Source organism: Cucurbita moschata, unplaced genomic scaffold, assembly GCF_002738365.1.
Source record: "Cucurbita moschata cultivar Rifu unplaced genomic scaffold, Cmos_1.0 Cmo_Scf00025, whole genome shotgun sequence".
NCBI lineage: Eukaryota > Viridiplantae > Streptophyta > Magnoliopsida > Cucurbitales > Cucurbitaceae > Cucurbita > Cucurbita moschata.
In genome coordinates this window covers 670,719-687,603 of record NW_019268541.1, presented here as the reverse complement: position 1 = coordinate 687,603, position 16,885 = coordinate 670,719, and the positions used below count along the sequence as shown (strand labels likewise).

At 38.0% G+C, this 16,885-nt stretch overlaps 6 protein-coding genes and 1 long non-coding RNA gene across 11 annotated transcripts in view; 3 read left to right on the top strand and 4 right to left on the bottom strand.

Moving 5' to 3' along the window:
* The window catches only part of LOC111461838 (probable RNA methyltransferase At5g51130), a 4,108-nt gene extending 1,625 nt beyond the window's left edge, over positions 1–2,483 (top strand). The window contains exons 3-8 of one of the 2 annotated variants that reach the window (XR_002713648.1): positions 318–365; positions 1,129–1,357; positions 1,483–1,570; positions 1,733–1,798; positions 1,903–1,993; positions 2,072–2,102. Coding sequence is in view for 1 of the 2 variants with exons in the window: in XM_023105530.1 (XP_022961298.1) it covers positions 318–365; positions 1,129–1,357; positions 1,483–1,570; positions 1,733–1,798; positions 1,925–1,993; positions 2,072–2,164 (593 nt within the window). In the remaining variant the exon portion in view is untranslated. Of the gene's footprint in view, positions 1–317; positions 366–1,128; positions 1,358–1,482; positions 1,571–1,732; positions 1,799–1,902; positions 1,994–2,071 lie in introns of both variants that reach the window. The other variant, XM_023105530.1, reaches the window with a different exon arrangement.
* Positions 2,484–2,815: 332 nt separating this feature from the next.
* On the top strand, positions 2,816–3,334 carry LOC111461840. The gene is made up of 4 exons (XR_002713649.1): positions 2,816–2,860; positions 2,939–3,089; positions 3,120–3,153; positions 3,250–3,334. It is a non-coding gene; the product is annotated as an uncharacterized LOC111461840 (long non-coding RNA).
* Positions 3,302–5,584, bottom strand: LOC111461835 (probable xyloglucan endotransglucosylase/hydrolase protein 26). Its single transcript, XM_023105527.1, has 4 exons — positions 4,502–5,584; positions 4,275–4,375; positions 3,989–4,182; positions 3,302–3,906 (listed from the first exon to the last, which is right to left on the bottom strand). The coding sequence occupies exons 1-4, from the start codon at positions 4,665–4,667 to the stop codon at positions 3,483–3,485; spliced, it is 885 nt and encodes a 294-aa protein (XP_022961295.1). The 5' UTR covers positions 4,668–5,584; the 3' UTR covers positions 3,302–3,482.
* A 1,744-nt stretch (positions 5,585–7,328) lies between these two features.
* Positions 7,329–8,686, bottom strand: LOC111461330 (probable xyloglucan endotransglucosylase/hydrolase protein 26). The gene is made up of 4 exons (XM_023104828.1): positions 8,521–8,686; positions 8,309–8,394; positions 8,008–8,264; positions 7,329–7,925 (listed from the first exon to the last, which is right to left on the bottom strand). Exons 1-4 carry the CDS (start codon positions 8,684–8,686, stop codon positions 7,520–7,522), a joined length of 915 nt encoding a protein of 304 aa, XP_022960596.1. The 3' UTR covers positions 7,329–7,519.
* A 2,889-nt stretch (positions 8,687–11,575) lies between these two features.
* Positions 11,576–13,193, bottom strand: LOC111461837 (probable xyloglucan endotransglucosylase/hydrolase protein 26). The gene is made up of 4 exons (XM_023105529.1): positions 12,575–13,193; positions 12,348–12,448; positions 12,064–12,257; positions 11,576–11,981 (listed from the first exon to the last, which is right to left on the bottom strand). Exons 1-4 carry the CDS (start codon positions 12,738–12,740, stop codon positions 11,576–11,578), a joined length of 867 nt encoding a protein of 288 aa, XP_022961297.1. The 5' UTR covers positions 12,741–13,193.
* On the top strand, positions 12,383–16,252 carry LOC111461839 (transmembrane protein 234 homolog). 4 transcript variants are annotated; one of them, XM_023105532.1, is made up of 6 exons: positions 12,383–12,481; positions 13,251–14,894; positions 15,074–15,302; positions 15,420–15,520; positions 15,901–15,994; positions 16,098–16,252. In XM_023105532.1, exon 2 carries the CDS (start codon positions 13,293–13,295, stop codon positions 13,689–13,691), a length of 399 nt encoding a protein of 132 aa, XP_022961300.1. In that variant the 5' UTR covers positions 12,383–12,481; positions 13,251–13,292; the 3' UTR covers positions 13,692–14,894; positions 15,074–15,302; positions 15,420–15,520; positions 15,901–15,994; positions 16,098–16,252. The 4 variants fall into 4 exon arrangements, with proteins under 4 accessions (XP_022961300.1, XP_022961299.1, XP_022961303.1 ...); XM_023105531.1 differs by having other exon boundaries at positions 12,393–12,481; positions 13,203–14,894; XM_023105535.1 differs by lacking the exon at positions 12,383–12,481 and adding an exon at positions 12,490–12,602.
* On the bottom strand, positions 14,343–15,903 carry LOC111461836 (probable xyloglucan endotransglucosylase/hydrolase protein 26). Its single transcript, XM_023105528.1, has 4 exons — positions 15,596–15,903; positions 15,394–15,494; positions 15,093–15,286; positions 14,343–14,987 (listed from the first exon to the last, which is right to left on the bottom strand). The coding sequence occupies exons 1-4, from the start codon at positions 15,759–15,761 to the stop codon at positions 14,579–14,581; spliced, it is 870 nt and encodes a 289-aa protein (XP_022961296.1). The 5' UTR covers positions 15,762–15,903; the 3' UTR covers positions 14,343–14,578.
* Positions 16,253–16,885: the final 633 nt, after the last annotated feature.

Below are 16,885 nucleotides of genomic sequence, written 5' to 3'. Positions count from 1 at the left end.
TTAAAAAAAAAAAAAAAAAAAGGATTGATACGTCCTTATCATGTGCCGTAATTTTATGAACTTCTTACTCATTTTACCAAAGGATATGCATGGAAGTCTCAAGTCTGAAAAGAAGTTTATATGCATGTTGCAGCAAAGACAATAAAACTATAGCAACTTCTTGTCCTTTCGCTATGAACTTAAAACTGTCTTTTGTGCATCTCAGTTCAAGAAAGCTCTGTTATCACTGACTATTTTATTGTTCATTGAAGATTGTGGAAGTGCTTTTTCTCAAATACTAGAGCTCTTTACTTATGCGGATAACTTTCTTTTCGCAGCTAGAAAGTTTAATTGCCGGAGGATTCTTGGCGTTGATATTGATCCCGGTAAGATTTACTCTAAAAGCTCTACAACTTCCATTGCAGATCCACTTTATACTTCTACAAAGTACATGAAAGCGGTTTTGTGAATAACTATCTTCTTTGGAGGTCTAAATCTTAATTGATGATGCATTCTATCATTAACTATTTTAAGCACTTGTAAATTAGTCATGTAAATTATAGCCTGGGATGGTTGGATGCTGATTTATTGTTCGACTATATTATTAGGGAGATTAGTTGGAGAATTCTTATACAAAAAAAGTAATTGAAGGGTTTTACAGAAAAGGGTAGATATTAAAGGAGGTTGTTGATAAGGGTACGTGTGATAAATATTTAGATCTAAATAGTCTTGAGTGGTATGCCCTTTCCCGGTCCCCTATGGGCTGTAATTATAACCTGTAACACACACATATTTTTTTGGCTTTGTCCTATCGGATTGCCTCTTAGTAACTTACTTCATGGGTGGGAACTCGAATCTCTGTTCCTCCTTTATATTGATAGAATCAAAGCTCGTGACCTGAAATTATTGAGGGAACTTACATTGTTTGTTGAACTACATGGATCATAGTGACTTCATCAATACGAACTCTATCTTTTACTGGTGGCTTTAGTAATAATCACATCATGTTCTGGTAGTTATGTTAGGAGAAAATATATCTCAAAAGTGAAAGAATTGTTTGTATACCAAGGTACTTAGCCAGAGTTGATCTCCCAGTCTTTCTATACAAATGATTGCTGAGTTTCCAACCTGAACTTCTCTTTATGCAAGATCGAGTTGACGATGCTTACCGGAATCTAAGAAGGGCAAGAATAAATGTTGGGAAGCCGGATAATGGTTTGGAGCTTGGTGCTTCTGGAGCTTCGAAGATAGATACAGAAGCTTCTACAAGTATTTCTTCTTCCAAAGAACATGATCTTCATACCGATGTTTCCTTCCAACAGCAGAATTTTATATTTAGTCAATATCCACCTGAGAAGCACTATGATACAATTCTTTGGTAAGTTAATCTTTTTATCTTGTGTTGCGTATTAATGCTATTTGTTTTCTTGACCCTTGATACATCTCCCTTCTGGGGTCACAATATGCGTTTTTTGTTTTTTTTGTTTTTTTTCTGTACTGCAGTTTGAGTGTAGCAAAGTGGATTCATCTAAACTGGGGAGATGATGGTTTAATTACATTGTTTTACAAAATTTGGAGACTGCTTCACCCGGTACTTGCCTTGTCATACACCTATGCACTTTGTGTTAAATGGTCCTAAGATCAATAATAACCGTCCTAAGATCAATAATAACCTTGGTCAGTTATATGTTTGTATTTACTTTAATGTTCGATTAAGAACCTTCTTAATTATGCATTCATTCTGAAAAGGCAGGGTGGCATTCTTGTTTTGGAGCCTCAACCTTGGAAGTCTTATGAAGCCAACTATAGTGTTTCCGAGGTAAAAAATTTCATGCATCCAAATTGTTAATCAATAATTACTTTTAGTCAAACTTGAATTTTTTTTTGGGTGCTCTTCTAGCATCTCATATCATATTGCCTTAGATCGCTGATCGTTCTAATGCAGACAACTAAAAAGAACTTCAAGTCTATAAGGATCCTTCCAGAAGAGTTCCAAGAGATACTCCTAGACAAGGTATTTTTATGATTTATTTGGCTTAGTTTTACAAACAGCATCAGTTTTCACTAACTTCTGGACAAAATACCACCCCAGATTGGGTTCAGAACAGTTGAAGCCTTAACCACCGGCTTGTCCCACAGCAATACAGGAGGATTCAATCGACCAATTTTTGTTTTCCAGAAGTGAATGTTTGTAATCTGGACATCTGAACCAAATTGAATGCAGAGAGCCATCAGCTGGTCTTTAGAAGTAGTTAGTTACAGGCCTTGTTTAGTTTAAATAGTACATTACATATTCCAGACATGGTAAAGAGTGTTTGTTTTTGAAGGGTGCCGTCTGTAGTGGGATCCCTGTCACTTATGCGTAGGTGCTTTTTGAAGGCTTGTTGTAAGCTTCTGCTTTTTGATATTTACATCGTTATCCTTTTGAACAATCTGAACGCTGATATATATTACTATTCATGTACCGTTCATTTATCATTTTCACTCATAACTAAGTTTAAACCTTTCTCTGTGTGACAACAAAGTTGTTTGTCTCATTTTGTAACCCGAACAAGGTGACAGTTGATGAAAATGTAATCAAAACAAGTCTTTTAATTCTGCTCAGTTTGTATCAAAAAAGAAAAGAAAAGAAAACGTACTTTAAAAAGTGCTTTGCAATCCAAATAGTTCCCGAAGTGGATGCTAAATCAGCTCAGGATATTATTATTTTGAACAAGTTTCTTTAACATCTTGACTAGTCGTAGTCTGAGTGAATCCAATCCTATCCAGACTTCTTCCCAACCAAGCTCACCTGACTTGTCTTTGGTTGCAGGAATGGATCTTAGTCAATGATAGGGTTAGGAATGTCTTAGAGCAACGTTAGGTGCAGATTAACCATTGGGTGTCCTTTACAGTTTCACAAGCTGGTCCTCCAGACAGCCATTGACAAATTCCGAGTTAAATATGGTTGATTTTGTAGCTATTTCATTTCCTCAACCACTAGAGGCAAAAGGTCTTTCTCAGAAGTTGATTTGCTTTGACCTCAGTTTCGAATATTTTCCAGTTTGCTACAAAAGAAAGCATTTGTTTCTTTCTGGATAACTCTTCCCAGGGTCATTTTTCATGGACAGGTCTGTCTAAAGAGTAAAAAGTGATTTCAGTTTGAATCTATAGGAAAGCGTGCAGTATCAAAAGGTTCCTTTCTGTAACTATCTTTACCTCCCTTACTTATTTGCATGACTTGTGTTCTTCATCCTAAGCCAAATAATTTTGTGCACTAATACTTTGTAGGCTCCTCAGTCCCAAGATTTCACAGATCAAGCAAATGGGAAAGCAAGTTTTATATGAAACATGTATCCATTTATCCATTTTCAAAAATAGTAAGAACGGTACATCGAAACCAATCATAAAGCTATGAACTTGCAAACAGGGTTTCTCTCAAAGAAGAAAAAAATAGCATTTTTGGTACACAACTGAGTGTGAGTGTGATATTGTTATTGCTGGTAGTCATGCTTGTATTTGTGTTAGAACTGCCGTCTATAACATTCTGGTGGCAGTACCCCACTGGATCGTTTACGTGTAGGGTCTAGGCAGTAATCATATATCATGTATTTCTGGCGGATTTCCCTAAGTTTGGTCGACTGAGAAGCACTTAGCTGTGCATAAACTGGAGAAGTCCACCAGTTTGTAGGGGAGTTGGAGGAACATTGGCTAATGCTGAGCGCTCCATTCCAGGGACAAGCTCTTAGCCTAAAGCGGCGAAATCTAGCCGTGAACGGTGCATAGGACCAGTTGGTTTTCACGCGCCCTCCTTGAGTTGCCCAATCCTGTGCGTTCCACAAACTGGTATATAACCTCATACCTTGCTTGTTAGGGAAAGCTGTTTTTAGCTTCGGGGCGTTCTCGTAGTTCCGGAAAACTCTAATTGGAATACTATCAATATACCACCTGAAATCATCCAGATCACATCATGTTCTTATTGGGATCAATTTTCACCCTATGCTTTTAAGTTGATCAAATTTTCACTTACACAACAGCATTAGGATTCCAGTGAATTGTGTAGTTGTGGAAATCAGCAGTGGGGTCGAACCACGGTCGAAACTGCTGTTCTCTGTGTCCCACACCCTGAACAAATATGTTTGTATGAATGGTATAAGGCTCTACAGTGGCATTCCCCAAGAACTCAAAGTCTACCTCATCATGATGGCTACCTTCAGAAGATAGCTGCAAAAATTTTAAGATGAAGAATTAACACCAGAAAAACTCTATGTAATCTATGTAGATTGGTCAGGTATTTTTTGAGCATTGAACCATACATAAAATGCCGTTACTAATCCCGCAGAATCTCCTGGAACGAACTTGATCTGAGCTTCAAAGCTTCCAAAAATGAAATATCTCTTTGACTTTGCTCCCGAGCCTGCAACGACAGAATTATTCTTGGCGGTCAAAGGTAAGTACTAGATGAATTTGTTCATTTTGCACATTCACAGTTCTGAGAAACATGGAGATATGGTCAAGAAAGCAAGAAATGACATCATTTCACCTGAGCTTTGGTCCAGAACAAGCTGAAGGTCATCCCCTTCTATTTTGGACTGACTATTTCCCCAGAATAGGACCATGTTTTTTGACGTCATGGCATCAACTACCATGTGATTAGACACAATCACACACACCAAAAATGCTATTGAAAGAGATTGAAACCCTGCCATTTCAATCCCAATATCAGGAAGCTCTTTCTGTCTTCCTAATTTGTGGGATTGGGATGGGATGTTTCAAAGATTCAAGTTTCTGATCCCTTTATAGCTTGCCTTTCCTCGTCTATTATTAGACATTGGCTATTTCAATCTTTAATTTCCTGAATAAGAGCTATAATTGTATGAATTACAGCTTTGCACACTTAAAAATAGTAAAGTTGAAAAGGTCCTTCGTTGCCGTGATAGAAACCGGTTTTTCTCTATTAATTCGTAAGCTATAGTATCTTGGTTCAAATGGTGTAGAAAGGTGAGCGGCGCCCCCAACTTGATAAAGGGTACGGGGCACAATGCTAAGAAAGTATGAACTATATGATAAGAATTCTCAAATTAATGATGCATTTTATCATTAACTATTTTAGGCACTTGTAAATTAGTCATGTAAAGTATAGCCTGGGATGGTTGGATGCTGATTTATTGTTTGACTATAGTTTTAGGGAGGAGAATTTTTATACCAAAAAAGTAATTGAAGGGTTTTGCAGAAAAGGGTAGATATTGAAGGAGGTTGTTGATCAGGCTATGTGTGATAAATATTTAGATCTAAATAGTCTTGAGTGGTATGCCCTTTCCCGGTCCCCTATGGGCTGTAATTATGACCTGTAACGCACTTATATTTTTTAGCTTTGTCATACCGGATTGCCTCTTAGTAACGCACTTCATGGGTGGAAACTCGAACCTCTGTTCCTCCTTCATATTGATAGAATCAAAGCTCGTGACCTGAAATTATCGAGGGAGCTTACATTGTTCGTTGAGCTTCATGGTTCATAGTGACTTCATCAATACGAACTCTTATCTTTTTGCTGGTGGCTTTAGTAATCATCACATCATGTTCTGGTAGTTATGTTAGGAGAAAATAGATCTCAAAAGTGAAAGATTTGTTTGTATACCAAGGTACTTAGCCAGAGTTGATCTCTCGATCTTTCTATAAAAATAGTTGCTTTTGTTTCCAACCTGAACTTCTCTTTATGCAGGATCGAGTTGATGATGCTTACTGGAATCTAGGAATGGCAAGATAGATGTTGGGAAGCCGGATAATGGTTTGGAGCTTCGAAGATAGATGCAGAAGCTTCTACAAGCATTTCTCTTCCAAAGAACATGATCATACCGTTGTTTCCTTCCAACAGCAGAATTTTATATTTAGTCAATATCCACCCGAGAAGCACTATGATACAATTCTTTGGTAAGTTAATCTTTTTATCTTAGGTGTTGCGTATTAATGCTATTTGTTTTCTTGACCCTTGATACGTCTCCCTTCTGGGGTCACAATATGCGTTTTTTCTTTCTTTCTGTACTGCAGTTTGAGTGTAGCAAAGTGGATTCATCAAAACTGGGGAGATGTTGGTTGGAGACTGCTTCCTCCGGTACTTACCTTGTCATATACCTATGTACTTTGTGTTAAATTGTCCTAAGATCATGAATAAGAACCTTCTGTATTTACTTTAATGTTTGATTAAGAACCTTCTTAATTGTCATATACCTATGTACTTTGTGTTAAATTGTCCTAAGATCATGAATAAGAACCTTCTCTATTTACTTTAATGTTTGATTAAGAACCTTCTTAATTATGCTTTCATTTCAAAAAGGCAGGGTGGCCGGCAGGGTGGCATTCTTGTTTTGGAGCCTCCTTGGAAGTCTTATGAAGCCAACTATAGTGTTTCCGAGGTAAAAAATTTCATGCATCCAAATTGTTAATCAACAATTACATTTAGTAAAACTCAAAATTTTTTTTGAGTGCTCTTCTAGCATCTGCTATCATATTGCCTTAGATTGCTGATCTTTCTAATGTTGACAACTAAAAAGAACTAGTTTATAAGGATCCTTCAAGAAGAGTTCCAAGAATTAACACCTATCGAAAAGATATTACAAAACACTCAGAAACTAAGTGCTTTAAATTTTTTGGGATGAAAAGCTTGGTAGGGTGGAGGGGTATTCATAGTAGAGGTTAAACAATTTATTCCAAAAATATCTCACCATTTTTTAAATCATTTTCCTAAAATACCTTGATATCTTTATTTCTAAAATCCTAAATTATTTTCCTATGGAATTATCCTAAATGGGATCATACAATTATTGGGTTTGTATTGGGCTAATGATGGTATTTTAACATTTACCCTCAGCAGTCGCTGCACCATGTTGAGCAACAAGTGTGCTACTTTGTCATCTGTCTTACATCTCATTTCAAGGCTCTCTCAAAAGTTGATTTGCTTTGACCTTAGTTTCCAATATTTTACAGTTCGAAATAAAAGAATCCATTTGTTTCTTTCTGGATAACTCTTCCCAGGGTCATTTTTCAACAACAGTTTGAATCTATAGGAAAGCGTGCAGTATCAAAAGGTTCCTTGTGTTCTTCATCCTAAGCCAAATAATTTTGTGCACTAATACTTTGTAGGCTCCTCAGTCCCAAGATTTCACCGATCAAGCAAATGGGAAAGCAAGTTTTATATGAAACATGCATCCTAGTAAAAACGGTACATCGAAACCAATCATAAAGCAATGAACTTGCAAACAGGGTTTCTCTCAAAGAAGAAAAAAATAGCATTTTTGGTACACAACTGAGTGAGTGTGATACTGTTATTGCTGGTAGTAGTGCTTGTGTTTGTGTTTGAAGGGCCATCTATAACATTCTGGTGGCAGTACCCCGTTGGATCGTCTCCGTGTAGGGTCTAAGCAGTAATCATATATCATGTATTTCTGGCGGATTTCCCTAAGCTTGGTCGACGGAGAAGCACTTAGCTGTGCATGAACTGCTTAGACCCTTTTGATACTGCAGTGCGATAGTTTTATTGCTGGTAGCAGTGCTTGTGTTTGTGTTAGCATTCTGGTGGCAGTACCCCGTTGGGTCTACGTGTAGGGTCTAAGCAGTAATCATATATCATGTATTTCTCGCGGATTTCCCTAAGCTTGGTGGACTGAGAAGCACTTAGCTGTGCATGAATTGGAGAAGTCCACCAGTTTGTTGGGGAGTTGGAGGCACATTGGCTAATGCTGACCTCTCCATTCCAGGGACAAGCTCTTGGCCTAAAGCGGCGAAAGCTAGCCGTGAACGGTGCGCTGGCCCAGTTGGTTTTCACGCGCCCTCCTTGAGTTGCCCAATCCTGTGCATTCCACAAACTGGTATATAACCTCATACCTTGCTTGTTAGGGAAGGCTGTTTTTTGCTTCGGGGCATTCTCGTAGTTCCGGAAAATTCTAATTGGAATACTATCAATATACCACCTGAAATCATCCAGATCACATCATGTTCTTATTGGGATCAATTTTCACCCTATGCTTTTAAGTTGATCAAATTTTCACTTACACAACAGCATTAGGATTCCAGTGAATTGTGTAGTTGTGGAAATCAGCAGCGGGGTCGAACCACGGTCGAAACTGCTGTTCTCTGTCTCCCACACCCTGAACGAATATGTTTGTATGAATGGTATAAGGCTCTCCAGTGGCATTCCCCAAGAACTCAAAGTCTACCTCATCATGATTGCTACCTTCAGAAGATAGCTGCAAAAATTTTAAGATGAAGAATAAGCACCAGAAAAACTCTGTGTAATCTATGTAGATTGGTCAGGTATTTTTTGAGCATTGAACCATACATAAAATGCCGTTACTAATCCCGCAGAATCTCCTGGAACGAACTTGATCTGAGCTTCAAAGCTTCCAAAAAGGAAATATCTCTTTGACTTTGCCCCCGAGCCTGCAACAACAGAATCATTCTTGGCGGTCAAAGGTAAGTACTGTATGAATTTGTTCATTTTGCACATTCACAGTTCTGAGAAGCATGGAGATATGATCAAGAAAGAAAGAAATGACATCATTTCACCTGAGCTTTGGTCCAGAACAAGCTGAAGGTCGTCCCCTTCTATTTTGGACTGACTATTTCCCCAGAAAAGGGCCATGTTTTTTGACGTCATGGCATCAACTACCATGTGATTAGACACAATCACACACACCAAAAATGCTATTGAAAGAGATTGAAACCCTGCCATTTCAACCCCAATATCAGGAAGCTCTTTTTGTCTTCCTAGTTTTTGGGATTGGAATGGGATGTTTCAAAGATTCAAGTTTCTGATCGCTTTATAGCTTGCCTTTCCTCGTCTATTATTAGACATTGGCTATTTTTATCTTTAAATTCCTGAATAAGAGCTATAAGTGTATGAATTACAGCTTTGCACACTTAAAAATAGTAAAGTTGAGAAGGTCCTTCGTTGCCATGATAGAAACCGGTTTTTTTCTATTAATTCGTAAGCTATAGTATCTTGGTTCAAATGGTGTAGAAAGGTGAGTGGCGTCCCCAACTTGATAAAGGGCACGGGGCATAATGCTAAGAAAGTATAAACTATATGATATATGAATTCTCAAATTAATGATGCATTTTATCATTAACTATTTTAGGCACTTGTAAATTAGTCATGCAAAGTATAGCCTGGGATGGTTGGATGCTGATTTATTGTTTGACTATAGTATTAGGGAGGAGAATTTTTATACCAAAAAAGTAATTGAAGGGTTTTACAGAAAAGGGTAGATATTGAAGGAGGTTGTTGATCAGGCTATGTGTGATAAATATTTAGATCTAAATAGTCTCGAGTGGTATGCCCTTTCCCGGTCCCCTATGGGCTGTAATAATGGCCTGTAACGCACTTATATTTTTTAGCTCTGTCATACCGGATTGCCTCTTAGTAACGTACTTCATGGGTGGAAACTCGAACCTCTGTTCCTCCTTCATATTGATAGAATCAAAGCTCGTGACCTGAAATTATCGAGGGAGCTTACATTGTTCGTTGAGCTTCATGGTTCATAGTGACTTCATCAATACGAACTCTTTTCTTTTTGCTGGTGGCTTTAGTAATCATCACATCATGTTCTGGTAGTTATGTTAGGAGAAAATAGATCTCAAAAGTGAAAGATTTGTTTGTATACCAAGGTACTTAGCCAGAGTTGATCTCTCGATCTTTCTATAAAAATAGTTGCTTTTGTTTCCAACCTGAACTTCTCTTTATGCAGGATCGAGTTGACGATGCTTACTGGAATCTAGGAATGGCAAGAATAGATGTTGGGAAGCGGGATAAAGGTTTGGAGCTTCAAAGATAGAGACAGAAGCTTCTACAAGTATTTCTCTTCCAAAGAACATGATCTTCATACCGTTGTTTCCGTCCAACAGCAGAATTTTATATTTAGTCAATATCCACCTGAGAAGCACTATGATACAATTCTTTGGTAAGTTAATCTTTTTATCTTAGGTGTTGCGTATTAATGCTATTTGTTTTCTTGACCCTTGATGCGTCTCCCTTCCCCTTCTGGGGTCACAATTTGCGTTTCTTTTTTTCTTTCTTTACTGCAGTTTGAGTGTAGCAAAGTGGATTCATCAAAACTGGGGAGATGTTGATTGGAGACTGCTTCCTCCGGTACTTACCTTGTCATACACCTATGTACTTTGTGTTAAATTGTCCTAAGATCATGAATAAGAATCTTCTGTATTTACTTTAATGTTTGATTCAGAACCTTCTTAATTAAGCTTTCATTTTGAAAAGGCAGGGTGGCCGGCAGGGTGGCATTCTTGTTTTGGAGCCTCAACCTTGAAAGTCTTATGAAGCCAACTATAGTGTTTCCGAGGTAAAAGATTTCATGCATCCAAATTGTTAATCAACAATTACATTTAGTCAAACTTAAAAAAATTTTGAGTGCTCTTCTAGCATCTGCTATCATATTGCCTTTAGATCGCCTAATGACTTCAGTGGTTCCAGCATAATACAAATGAAAGAAAAAGGGGAAGGACATCATAACATAATGAGATACTAATCTTAAAAGAGGGGGAGGGGATATGGCGAAATCGGTAGACGCTACGGACTTAATTAGATTGAGCCTTGGTATGGAAACCTACTAAGTGATAACTTTCAAATTCAGAGAAACCCTGGAATTAAAAATGGGCAATCCTGAGCCAAATCCTTTTTCCGAAAACAAAAAAAAGGGTAGGTGCAGAGACTCAATGGAAGCTGTTCTAACAAATGGAGTTGACTACGTTGCGAGTAAAGGAATGAATCCTTCCAAACTCCAGAATAGGGCCATGTTTTTTATATTTATATATAAAAAATAATATATAAAAATGAACGAATTGTTATAAATCGATGATCAAATCATTTACTCCAAGAAGAGTTCCAAGAATTAACACCTATCGAAAAGATATTACACAACACTCCGAAACTGAGTAAGCATCGTCCATTTTGTAGAAGTATAAAGTGGAGGGTATTCATAGTAGAGGTTAAATGGTAGAGCACCTCCACATACTTTGTGTATTGGTTGTCGCGACGAAGTTAGTCATTTTTCAACGACAGTTTGAATCTATAGGAAAGCGTGCAGTATCAAAAGGTTCCATTTTTTACCTATCTTTGCCTCTCTACTTATTTGCATGACTTGTGTTCTTCATCCTAAGCCAAATAATTTTGTGCACTAATACTTTGTAGGCTCCTCAGTCCCAAGATTTCACCGATCAAGCAAATGGGAAAGCAAGTTTTATATGAAACATGCATCCTAGTAAAAACGGTACATCGAAACCAATCATAAAGCAATGAACTTGCAAACAGGGTTTCTCTCAAAGAAGAAAAAAAAATTAGCATTTTTGGTACACAACTGAGTGTGAGTGTGATACTGTTATTGCTGGTAATAGTCCTTGTGTTTGTGTTTGAAGGGCCATCTATAACATTCTGGTGGCAGTACCCCGTTGGATCGTCTCCGTGCAGGGTCTAAGCAGTAATCATATATCATGTATTTCTGGCAGATTTCCCTAAGCTTGGTCGACTGAGAAGCACTTGGCTGTGCATGAACTGGAGAAGCCCACCAGTGCGATAGTGTTATTGCTGGTAGCAGTGCTTGTGTTTGTGTTAGCATTCTGGTGGCAGTACCCCGTTGGGTCTACGTGTAGGGTCTAAGCAGTAATCATATATCATGTATTTCTCGCGGATTTCCCCAAGCTTGGTCGACTGAGAAGCACTTAGCTGTGCATGAATTGGAGAAGTCCACCAGTTTGTTGGGGAGTTTGAGGCACATTGGCTAATGCTGACCTCTCCATTCCAGGGACAAGCTCTTGGCCTAAAGCGGCGAAAGCTAGCCGTGAACGGTGCGCTGGCCCAGTTGGTTTTCACGCGCCCTCCTTGAGTTGCCCAATCCTGTGCATTCCACAAACTGGTATATAACCTCATACCTTGCTTGTTAGGGAAGGCTGTTTTTTGCTTCGGGGCATTCTCGTAGTTCCGGAAAATTCTAATTGGAATACTATCAATATACCACCTGAAATCATCCAGATCACATCATGTTCTTATTGGGATCAATTTTCACCCTATGCTTTTAAGTTGATCAAATTTTCACTTACACAACAGCATTAGGATTCCAGTGAATTGTGTAGTTGTGGAAATCAGCAGCGGGGTCGAACCACGGTCGAAACTGCTGTTCTCTGTCTCCCACACCCTGAACGAATATGTTTGTATGAATGGTATAAGGCTCTCCAGTGGCATTCCCCAAGAACTCAAAGTCTACCTCATCATGATGGCTACCTTCAGAAGATAGCTGCAAAAATTTTAAGATGAAGAATAAGCACCAGAAAAACTCTGTAATCTATGTAGATTGGTCAGGTATTTTTTGAGCATTGAACCATACATAAAATGCCGTTACTAATCCCGCAGAATCTCCTGGAACGAACTTGATCTGAGCTTCAAAGCTTCCAAAAAGGAAATATCTCTTTGACTTTGCTCCCGAGCCTGCAACAACAGAATCATTCTTGGCGGTCAAAGGTAAGTACTGTATGAATTTGTTCATTTTGCACATTCACAGTTCTGAGAAGCATGGAGATATGATCAAGAAAGCAAGAAATGACATCATTTCACCTGAGCTTTGGTCCAGAACAAGCTGAAGGTCGTCCCCTTCTATTTTGGACTGACTATTTCCCCAGAATAGGGCCATGTTTTTTGACGTCATGGCATCAACTACCATGTGATAAGACACAATCACACACACCAAAAATGCTATTGAAAGAGATTGAAACCCTGCCATTTCAACCCCAATATCAGGAAGCTCTTTTTGTCTTCCTAATTTGTGGGATTGGAATGGGATGTTTCAAAGATTCAAGTTTCTGATCGCTTTATAGCTTGCCTATCCTCGTCTATTATTAGACATTGGCTATTTTTATCTTTAATTTCCTGAATAAGAGCTATAATTGTATGAATTAAGACTATAGTAAAGTTGAAAAGGTCGTTGGTTGCCATGATAGAATCCGGTTTTTTCTATTAAAAGAGCATGGGGTATAATGCTAAGGAAGTATGAACTATATGATATGAATTCTCAAAGATTGATGTTTTTATTCTTACTCGGAAGAACAAATTTTTGATCTAGTTGTTCAAATTATGAACTTGGGTTTATATCATTGAAATTTCGTGATATTAATAAAATAGAATTTTAGGAAGATTAAAATGATATTTTAATTTTTTTTTATTTTTTATATATATATAAAAACAGATATTTCAGTTGACAAACACAATTTTGAGTTCTGAAATAACTGAACAGAGAATCAGCTGAAACAACTGAACAGAGAGACTGCGGAAGAAGATGATCGGGGATGTAGAGAAAATGGTTGCGATCGGTATAGTCTGGGGCGCCACCAATGCACTGATGCGCCGTGGCGCCCTTCTCTGGGACCAAGCTCTTAAATCTTCGTCCAATGCAACCCGCTCTTCAAACAAACTCCTCTCCTCCCTCCGTCGATGGCTCAAGCTCCTCTCGATCTGGCAGTATACTGTCCCTTTTTTGGTTAATCTCACCGCCTCAGCTACTTTCTTTGCCATTCTAAGCGATGCCCCAATATCGCTCGCCGTTCCGGTCACTAACGCCACAACTTTTGCTGCCACCGCTGTTTTCGGAATGCTTCTTGGCGAGGAAACTCGTGTCGGGTACGCTCTGTTTGGTACTGCTCTGATTGGGTTGGGCGTATGGCTTTGCATTAACTAATTCCGATTTGTGAATTGGAGAACTTAGATTTGGAGTTTAGTTTGTAATTGATTTGCGTATCATTCTAGGGTTTTATCGCTGCGATTGTAATTTTCCTCATTCCGAGATGCTTGATATGAATGTCCAAAGGGTACCGTTGAAAAATACTCTGTGATTAAATGAGTGATCGGGCGTTGGGTTGTATTTGGTCTCTTCAAATTCCAAATTAATTTGTATAATGCCCTGAAAAAGGGCTGCTTGCTCCCTCCGCTTGTTTCCATAACTTGTTTTCTTCGTCCTAAGTCAAGTTCTTTTTGTTGAGAATTATTGAAAGGAGTAGTCTTACTTGTTTCCATAACTTGTTTTCTTCGTCCTAAGTCAAATTCTTTTTGTTGAGAATTATTGAAAGGGGTAGTCTTCCGTTGCCAAAAGCAAAACTATGGGAGCTTATGTTCAAAATAGACAATATCATACCATTATGGAAAGTCGTGGTTCCTTACACTTTGGTGCACTTATACTTTGTAGAGCTCCTTGCATAACACGAGTAGCTTCTTGGCCTAGAGAGTGGACTGTATTTTTGCCAAACTCTTTGGTTATGGGTTCCGGGTCTAATAGATAGAGACGAAGAGTAAAGTTTGTCGAGCTCCTCAGTTGTAAGGCTTACATAGATAAAGCAACAGGAAAGCAAGTTTTATATGAAACATGTCAATCATTTTGGAACATGGTAAACACGTATATCAAAACAATCAGAAAGCTATGATCCCACATAAAGGAACCAAGCAAGAAAAGGAGAACTGATCTCTGAAAGAAGAAAAATGAACATTTTTGAAACACAGCCGAGTGCCATATTGTTATTGTTGGTAGTATTGCTGTTCTGAACACTGCATTAGCTGTTACGCAACATTGTGTTAGAACTGTCTTCTATAACATTCTGGTGGCATTTGCCCATTGAACCGTTTAGTGTCTTTGCAGTAATCATATATCATGTAGTTCTGCTGGATTTCATTAAGCTTAGCCAACTGAGGAGCACTGAGCTGTGCATAAGCTGGAGAAGTCCACCAGTTTGCTGGGGACTTAGCGGCACATTGACTAATGCTGGCTACTCCATTCCAGTAACAAGCTCTTGGCCTAAAGTGGCGAAAGCTAGCCGTGAATGGTGCGTTGGCCCAATTGGTTTTCACGCGGCCTCCTTGAGTTGCCCAATCATCTGCATTCCACAAGCTGGTATATACCCTCATACCTTGCTTGTTAGGGAAACCTATCCTTTGCTTTTCGTAGTTCCGGAAAACTCTTATTGGGATACCATCAATATACCACCTGACATTAGCACACACACTTGTTATGTTCTATCCCCAAGCAAATTGTTTAGTTCTTTAAAGCTGAACTTCAAATTTTTTTTCCAGGATATTAATTCTCACTTACACAACAGCATTAGGATTCCAGTGAATTGTGTAGTTGTGGAAATCGGTGGTGGGGTCAAACCACAATCGAAACTGCTGTTCTCTGTTTCCAACACCCTGAGTGAATATGTTTGTATGAATGGTGTAAGGCTGTCCTGAAACATTCCCCAAGAACTCATAGTCTATCTCATCATGAGCTGAACCTGTAGAAGATAGCTGCAAAAGTTCCAAGGTCAAGAATGAGCACCACAAAACTTATATATATATTTGTAACATCATCTCGATCGATGTTGTGTCGTGTGAGATTTAGCCTTGAACCGTACATAATACGCTGTTACTACTCCTGCAGAATCCCCTGGAACGAGCTTGATGAGAGCTTCAAAGCTTCCAAATAAGAAATCTCTCTTCGACTTCGCTCCCGAGCCTGCAACAACAGAATCATTCTTGCTGGTAAAAACTAACGACTTGATGAACTTGTTTATTGCATACAAGAAAACAAGAAAGCAAGAAATGATATTATTTCACCTGTGCTTTGGTCCAAAACCAGCTGAAGGCTATCCCCTTCTATTTTGGACCGACTATTTCCCCAGGTTATGGCCATGTTCTTTGAAATATTGGCATCAACTACAATGTGATTAGACACAATCACACACACCAACAATGCTATAGAAAAAGACTGAAACTTCGCCATTTCAGTCCCAATATCAGGAAAGCTTCTTTTCTGGGATTGAAATGGGACGATTTGAAACTTCAAGCTAATGCTTGCTTTATATAGCTTGCCTTTCTTTGTTCATTGCAAGACATTGGGTTTTCTAATCATTAATTAGCAGAAGTCAGAGCTACAAATATATATATGAATTACAGCTTTGCAAACTTGAGGATTGAAAGTTGGAAAGGTCCCCTGCGTTGACATCATAGAATTTGGTATTTTTTTCTCTTCTTCCTTTGAATGTATAGCAACAATGTGCGTGCATGTTTTGATGGCCTTCTGTTCGTGAATTATAATTTGTTTGTTCAAATGGTTTAGAAAGCGTGTGGAGCCATCAACTTGATAATGGCATGAAGCATAATGCTGAAGAAGGTATGAACTACGAATCGTTCCACGAAAATTTTAGTTTATGTATGTTTATTATCGATCATGTTGAACTCTTCAATGTTACATATCAACGAATATCTTGGCTATATTTCTATTCTATTATTAATATCAGTTTGTTTTCATTAAGTTCTACAAAATAAATAAATGGGCCAGAACAATTACACAAAGTCTCACTTATATTAAATTGATAGACTAAAATTCATCTAAAAGCTTTCATTAATTAGTGTCAATTGAAATAATATTGAATTAATAATTAATGAATAAAGGTCGTGGGTTGGTGTAATGCAATTTATGCTGTGGGTTGCCAGCTAAGCTTTTGAATTGATATCTATATATCATATTATTATATATATTCATACTCAACAATGTTCATCGTGCATAATATATATTTTTTTCTCATAACAATTCACAAACTTAAAATCTTTTTTTGTTCTTTGGCTCAAGAAGAATGTTCCCTTGCAACCAAACCTACCATCCGTTGCCGTGCTTATAATTAGAGATGTCCATTACCTTAACGGAAATAGATAATGGGAGAGAGTGGAGACGAAAATGACATAATTTTTTTTATTATATATTTTAAAATGTTGTATTTACATTAAAAATGAGTGTATTTAAAGTTATTTTAATTTAAAAGTCATTATATTTGGTTTAAATACTTTTTAAAAAATGGAAGTTAATTTTACGTAGAAACTTGATGTTCGTGAAATAATCTCCTTGTA